At 34.6% G+C, this 7,829-nt stretch overlaps 1 protein-coding gene across 2 annotated transcripts; it reads left to right on the top strand.

The window, feature by feature from the left end:
* Nucleotides 1-704: 704 nt before the first annotated feature.
* On the top strand, nucleotides 705-4,064 carry LOC104213784 (cell number regulator 2-like). Of its 2 annotated transcripts, XR_011402411.1 has the most exons (5): nucleotides 717-868; nucleotides 1,683-1,754; nucleotides 2,776-2,985; nucleotides 3,101-3,176; nucleotides 3,858-4,064. XR_011402411.1 is itself a non-coding variant. In XM_009763325.2 (4 exons), the coding sequence occupies exons 1-4, from the start codon at nucleotides 793-795 to the stop codon at nucleotides 3,935-3,937; spliced, it is 438 nt and encodes a 145-aa protein (XP_009761627.1). In that variant the 5' UTR covers nucleotides 705-792; the 3' UTR covers nucleotides 3,938-4,064. The 2 variants fall into 2 exon arrangements, 1 of the variants encoding a protein (XP_009761627.1); XM_009763325.2 differs by lacking the exon at nucleotides 3,101-3,176 and having other exon boundaries at nucleotides 705-868.
* Nucleotides 4,065-7,829: the final 3,765 nt, after the last annotated feature.

Raw genomic sequence — 7,829 nt, 5'->3', positions numbered from 1 at the left:
GAGGCGTGCGCCTAGCAATTTGGAGTGTACGCCCGAGCGTTGAGACGAGTTTTTGTAGGGGCATTTGCATCTATACTCGCTTTTTGGATCACATTTTAACTTGTGCCCGCTTTGCAAAAAAAAAATTGCAAGAATACTCTCTTTTTTGCGTAACTTCAGCATACGGGGCTGAAGTAGCATTTTCTGTAATTTTACCTATTTAAAAATATTTTCTGTAATTATATTATTTTATGAAATATTAAAAAAAATTAAATACTCATGGGGCTTACGTCTCGCTGAGGCATATGTAAAATATTTCGCCTTATGCTCACGCCTCTTAAAACACTAATGCTTAAGAACGAAGTATTTCCTTCAATCCAACTTATGTGATGTTGTTTTATTTGGTACAAAGTTTAAAAATAAGAATAATTTTTGAAATATATAGTCTAAAACAAATTTTAGATAATTTGGTGATTCCAAATTATTTCATTAATGAAAAAAAATTTAAAACTAAATTATTTCTGAATATAAAAAAATTTGAAGTCCTTACTAGAGACAAGTATATTGTCTAACACGCTTTGATTTCATTTAAATAATTAGTTACTAGTAGAGTCCATGGTTTGGTTAAGCTATACGAGTAGATGGGAAGAAATGTAGCATAGATCTAGGCCATTAAATCTTGACCTAAACTTTCTTTATCTTAATATAAAAACAAGATATATACCAACCAAAAAAATCTAACATTTCTAAATAATAATTTGAAATTAACCTCTTAATATCCTTTCAATTCCTTCATTTTATTTGTTCTACAAAATGCCATCAACAGCAAATTCAACAGAGGATCAATGGTCAAGTGGACTTTGTGATTGCTTAGATGATCCCATCAACTGTATAGTTTTTACATTTTGTGCTTCATTATTGCAAATTCATTAGCGATCTTTACACAAATAGCCAGTTGAATTCACTATTTTTTTTCTAATCGGTATAATTGATTATATATCGATTATACACATGTTGATGCTTTCGCTCTGATTATTCTATCATCATGTCTCCCTACCAAGAGGGGTTGCTCTGATGGTAAGCAACCCCCACTTCCAACCGAGAGGTTGTGAGTTCGAGTCTTCCTAAGAGCAAGGTGGGAAGTTCTTGGAGGGAAGGATGTCGGGGGTCTATTTGGAAACAGTCTCTCTACCCTAGGGTAGGGGTAAGATCTGCGTACACACTACCCTCCCCAGACCCCACTAAGTGGGATTATACTGGGTTGTTGTTGTTGTTGTTGTTGTTGTTGTTGTTGTTGTTGTTGTTGTTGTTGTTGTTGTTGTTGTTGTTGTTGTTGTTGTTGTTGTTGTTGTTGTTGTTGTTGTTGTCATGTCTCCCTACCACCTTATCTTATTGATGTTACTACGCGTTATGTCTGCTTCTTTTACGTTTATCTTGAGTCGGGGGTCTATCGGAAATAACCTCTCTACCTTCACAAGGTAGGAATAAGGTCTGTGCATACTTTACCCAACTTCCAGACCCTACTTTGTGGGATTATACTGAGTTTGCTATTGTTATTGTTGTTGTTGTTATACATTTACTGATTATTTATTTATTTATTATAAGTAATTGGATGAGCAATTATTTAGGTTAATTCCTTAATTTCGCTTTAATAAAACAATAGTATTTGCTAAAATCTTGATAATTTTCTTGATTCTTTGAAGGTGTGGCTACTTGTTTTTTCCCTTGCATCACTATGGGGGAGAATGCTGAGATTATATCAAAAGGACAAACATGTAAGCTTATAATATCTTCCTTAATTTCTTTGTTAAACTTTTTTTTTTGGTTAGTGATTTTGATGTTTTTAATCCATGGAAACTTACCATAAAGTTGAGAGCAATGTTGTGGTGCATATATACATCGTCACTGTAAAATAAAATAAAAAACATTATCAGGTCATTCAAAAAATATATATAGGTAAGTCTTCTTACAATGTGAGACTTGTTTGAAAATAAAATAAGTTATTAACAACATAAAAAGAAGACATGATAGTATAAAAAAGATTACACTGATCATAATTTAAATATCCTCAAATTTTGAAGTAGAAATAGGGTAAACATAACGTGACATGCAAGTGTTTCTCTTTTATTTTATCCTCTCGGAATCATGTTAATCTCTTTATTTTATTGTTAAAACAGTACGGGCTGGCCAGTTTTCGGACTGGTTATTCAAAAATAGTCAGCGTTTGCCAAGTCATTGAAAAATAGCTACTATTTTGCTGCAACAGAGACCGATCCAGCATAATATACTGGAATTCGGTGCACCTGTGTATGAACTTCCAACATATTATGCTGGACCGATATACTTTGCTGGCTCCAGTATATTATACTGGAGTTCCAACAAAGTATAATGGAACTTCAAACTTCAGCATATTATGCTGTAATTCCAGTATTATGCTGGAGTATTTTCCGGATTTTGAACAATGTTTTCTTTCAGATTTATCTTTACCTGAAAGGTGGCTAAATTTCGATAACTTTTGAAACTGTGACTATTGTTGAATGACCACTTGTAAATCTGACTATTTTTGAATTTCTCCCTATTTTATTATGTCATTCTTTTTGGGATCTTTCAGTAAAGAATCGGTTGGATTCACTGTTTAATTTATTTTCTAGTCAATATATATAAATTATAGATTATTATATCTAAGTATATACATATTGTACATAAATTATATATTTATTATACATCCATCGGCATTTTTAGTTTAAGCGATAGAATGATCGTCTATTTTGATTAATTCTTCTTTTATTTTTTCAGCTTGTATAGCAGCAACCACAATCTACTATTTGCTGTGCTCAATAGGGTGTCAACCTGGTTATGGATTTCTATACAGATCGAGACTACGAAAACTGTTAGGTTTGCCAAAGGAAACATGTAAAGATAACATTGTACATACCTGCTGCTGTTTTTGTGCACTTTGTCAAGAACATAGAGAACTCAAACTCCATGGAGCTGATCCTGCCATTGGTAATAATTACCTTACGAATGACTTGACTGTGTAAATATTTTTATACCGTCAGTACATAAAATTTAATGAAGGTGAGCTTTGGCGTAACTGATAAAGTTGTTGCCATGTGATCAGGAGGTCACGAGTTCGAGCCGTAGAAACAGTCTCTTGCAGAAATGTAGGGTAACGCTGCGTACAATAGACCCTTGTGGTACGACTCTTCCCCGGACCTCGCACATGGCGGAAGCTTAGTGCACCGGACTGCCGTAGTACATAATGAAAAAAAAGAAGAAAAGAAACCAAATAAGGATTAAACCGTCAACATTCTCTGTGTGTTATGTTAAGTATTAACACAACAACAATAGAAAGAAAGAAAGAAGGTAAGAAAGAAAGGGTAAATTTGGCCGGATAATATAATGATAAAGATAAATTTGATCGAATAATATAATAGAGGATAAATATAGACAATATTTATAGGTAGAGGAGTAAATTTAACTCTTTTCTCTAAATATAATGTCATTTAAGTGTAAATTGACGATAATTTTATCTTAAGTATGTATGTTATCTTTAAGACAACAATAATAGAAAGAACAAGAACAACAATAATATCAAACCTTGTGTAACCTCACAAGTAGGATTTGAGGACGATAATATGTATACAGGTCTTGTCCTTATCTGGTGAAGATAGAGAGGTTATTTCGATAGACATTCGGCTAAAAAAAGGAAAAAAAGGAAGCAGAAAAGATATAACAACAATATATAATGTCATTTAAGCGTAAATTTAGGACAATTTTTTGGTTTATCTTTATATTGTTTCACTTTCCAGTATTTGTGGATCAAAGACGATTGATTTTAATAGAAAATGTTTTTTGTTTTGACGATTGAGTTACAGGTTGGAAAGCAAATGTGGAGAATTGGAGAAGCCAAGCAGTCACTGTGCCTCCGTTCTTTGAACCAGAGATGATGCGTTAGGCCTGCGTTCGGAGGCGGATTTAGAATTTAAATTTTATGGATTAGATGTAGTATTCTATAACAATTAATTTAATGTATTGGGTTTGAAATTAATTATTTATATTTATTTAATAATTTTTTTAACACATATATAGACAATCACATGTGGTCTCCGTGTGAATATGCCACGGGTTCGATCCATGGAATCTCAGGATAAGCTACCTACATTACACTCCCCTGGATTACCCATTTTTCTACGGAATACTTCGTACACCAAACTGCCCTTAAACAAAACCAGAAGACAGGGAAAGGATGAACAGAAAGTTAAGATTGACCAAAGACTATATTACTTACATGAGTAAAACATATATCAATTTATTCCTGAAGTAATGTCTAGAATTTATCAAATTATTCGACCTAAAATCATATGCATTTTTAAGTCATAATTATACAATAATCACCTTAGTCTTTTAACTTAGTTATATATAAATCAGGTATACCATCAAAGGATGTAGTGCAGTGGATGAGACTATTTCTCCCTTAACCAGAGGTCTCGGGTTCGAGCCTTGAGTATGGAAAATTCCTTGGTAGGGAGCGTTTCCCTCCGAATGGGGTCCTACACGGCGCGAATCCGGATATAGCCGGGCTCCAATGCGAGTACCGAACACCGGATGAGAAACCAAAAAAAATATGAATCGGGTGTAGTTAAATTTTTGACCATGCAAGATAATAGCGTAGACCACTACACAATGTGCAATTTATAATAGCAATTGGTGAATATGACTTGGTGAATGCAACTTATAAATTGTGTTTCTTGAATGCGACTTATAAATTGTAATTGTTCAATGCGACTTGTTTTTGTTCTCCGTCTACTCACTGTACTCTTTTTCCGTTTATGTTTAAACTTAAGTTGCATTATTCGTTATGAAGTTATACTAAAGCACTGAAAGTACACTTCTTTTCAATGTTACTCCAATTTACTTAATTTTTTTTCGGTAATTAATTAAAATTTATTACATATACTTAATTTTGGATGCTGATATGGAGGACACAAAGGCAATGTTGTAATTAGCGAGCGAAGCCATGCATTAATTTTACTTAATTAATAGCTTCAGTTGAATATTCAGATGCGGCAGAGGTAAATATTGTGATGAGATAGATTCAGTTGAATTTAATAGCTTTTATTTAAATTATATATTTGTATTAATTATTTTATTATATATATATATATATATATATATATATATATATATATATATATATATATATATATAAATTTGAAATACAGTTTTGTCTTAATTTTACTTATGTGACTATATTTCAACCAACAACAACAATAATAAACCTTTTGGGGTTGCCCAGTTGGTTTAGAGGGTGGTAATATGTGATGACCCAAAAGGTCATCTTATGATTTAAAACTAAATTCTACGTTTCGATGTCTTAAAAACCTCATTTTAGTCCTCCTCGATTTGCATGCGAAGTTCGGCATGTTTCCGGAAAGCTTTTATGTTAATAGTTGATGAAAATAATAATTTTTTTATCACGCCCAACTATGCCTTATAAAAAGGACTAAGCAGTCGTTGTACGGTTTACAAGTCCGGATCGAATCCCACAGAGAACTAAGGTTTAGCTACAACTGTTCACTATCACTAAGAAGTCAAGCTTGAACAATTCCTAACTTATAGATATTTAGATTTTTGTGTTTAACTAATTAACTAACAAATTCAAATTGTAAATTAACAACTAAAGATACTAAGGGTTAGAGACAAGATTAAGGAGGTCTAGAGTTATGATTTCCCCAATTGTCGGAATCCTTCCCGCTGTGTCTTCTATAATTTCGCCTAAGTATTTTCTACTGATCATGAGCGCTCTGTGTGTTGTAATTCTCTCCCGAGTAATTACGACAATTTACTAGACATACTCTCCCGAGTTACGCTAGCTGACTTTAATTACAGCTCACTTAGATCGCACACAAGGTTTCGTTATCCCTAATCTCACCTTTAAACCCTTGGTTATTGATTCCTCACGTACGTCGAGAGTGATGTTGTTCAACAACTACCTAAATATGCACTCTCTCCCGAGTAATACATACTAAATAGGCACAACTAATTGAGGGCCCTTCAATCAACCACAAGAATAATATAGTTGAACAAATAGAGAAAATACTACGACTCAATTATATAAAAACATAACAAGAATTTATCCTACAAAAGGTTCCATCAAAACCCTAGAAAACAAATTAGCTATTCATAATAGTATGTAAAACTACAATACTAAAAGTCATAACCAACAATGAAAGATAGGAAGAGGAAGGAAAAACTCGTAGAAGAATTCCTAGCCTTGCTCCTATTGTGTTTATGCCTCCTTAGGTCTAAAATATGTCAAAAGTATGTCCAACTCCCTCAAAATAACGCTTTTACATGTATTTATACCAAGTAGGGTCGGGCCCAGACGAAATAACTTCTCGCGTGCGAAATAGGACACTCACTCTGTAAAATTTGCACTACCGCGCCGCATGGGGCGACGCACCATGTGGGGCGGCAGTGGGAAAGTTCAGATTGCTGATTTTGACATGCTGCAGGAATTTTCCACAGGCGCGGGGCACTTCACGCAGCACCATATGCCGCGGTAGTGGAAATTCGCGAAAATGTAAAACATGAAAGTTGTAGCCCTTTTAAATAGCTTTCTAACGATATATTGTGGAGCCCAAACGGAGTTCTGAGCAAAACGTTATGTGCATTTTACTAGTCAATGCACCGTATGCCCGCTCGATTCTTCGTTCGTTCTAACTATCATCTGTTGATCCCCAAACACGATCCCGACTTAATTCCTTAGGCTTTTACTTAGACTTCAAAGCTCCAAATCACTTGAATTCATTCCATAACATCTACATAACTCGGAATCACTCCTTCAAGGCATAAAATACATAAGTAGTGCAAAATACTAGCGATTAAAGCTCAAACTCAATTAAAGTGTAGTAAATTAGATTGTAATAAGCGATTAAAATACGAAATTATAGCCTATCATCATTTTTACCTTTAAAAGTTGATTTAGTTGACTTCGGTCAATGTTTTGGGTAAACGGACCCGGACTCGTATTTTGACAGTCCCAGTGGGTCCGTATCGAAATATGGGACGTGGGCGTATGCCCAAAATTAGATTCGGAGGTCCCTAGCCCGAATAATGAATTTTTGTTGAAAATTGTAAGTTATAAAATTTAATGGGTTTTAAGGAGTTGTTAATGTTTGATCTTGTTGGTATCGGGTCCATATTTTGATTCCGTATCCCGGTACAGGTTTAATATAATATTTAAGTCATGTTTGTGGAATTTGGTGAGAATCGGAGTTGATTTGACGTGATTCGGACATCCGGTTGAGAAAATAGAAATTTCAAAGTGTTCTTGAGAATTTCATTTTATTTGGTGCTAAATTCATTTTATTTGGTGATATTTTGGCGATTTGATCGCGTGAACAAGTTCGTATGATATTTTAAGACTTGTGTGCAGTTTTGGTTTGGAGCCCCGAGAGCTCGGGTGAGTTTCAGATAGGCTACGGAGTTATTTGAACTTAGAGATAATTACTGGTATAACTGATGGTGTTGCAGGCCCCTGATCTCGCAATTACGAGGTCAGGAATTGCAATTGCGACCTCTAAGGGGTTCGCATTTGTGAGTTTCTCATCGCAAATGCGAAGAGAAGCTGGGCCATATAGTTTTCGCAATTACGAAGAATTCTTCGCATTTGCGAAGTAAAGCTGGGAGGGGCAGGGATCGCAAATGCGATGCATTTGCGGAGCTTCAAGATCTCAATTGCGAACTTACCTTCGCAATTGCGAAGGCAATAGAGATATGAAGGACCTCGCATTTGCGATGGTCCCTTCGCATTTGCGAGCTTCGCAATTGCAAAGCTCAGGTCG

The sequence above is a fragment of the Nicotiana sylvestris genome, chromosome 9 (genome assembly GCF_000393655.2).
Source record: "Nicotiana sylvestris chromosome 9, ASM39365v2, whole genome shotgun sequence".
NCBI lineage: Eukaryota > Viridiplantae > Streptophyta > Magnoliopsida > Solanales > Solanaceae > Nicotiana > Nicotiana sylvestris.
Note: the sequence above shows the minus strand (reverse complement) of the source record. Positions and strands in the feature narration are given on the sequence as shown.

Excerpts from the sequence above, each read along its gene's own strand:
- LOC104213784 (XM_009763325.2), top strand. The coding sequence starts at position 793 with ATGCCATCAACAGCAAATTCAACAGAGGATCAATGGTCAAGTGGACTT. Across the intron at positions 869-1,682 it reads CTTAGATGATCCCATCAACT|GTGTGGCTACTTGTTTTTTC; the intron begins GTATAGTTTTTA and ends GATTCTTTGAAG. Across the intron at positions 1,755-2,775 it reads TATATCAAAAGGACAAACAT|CTTGTATAGCAGCAACCACA; the intron begins GTAAGCTTATAA and ends TTATTTTTTCAG.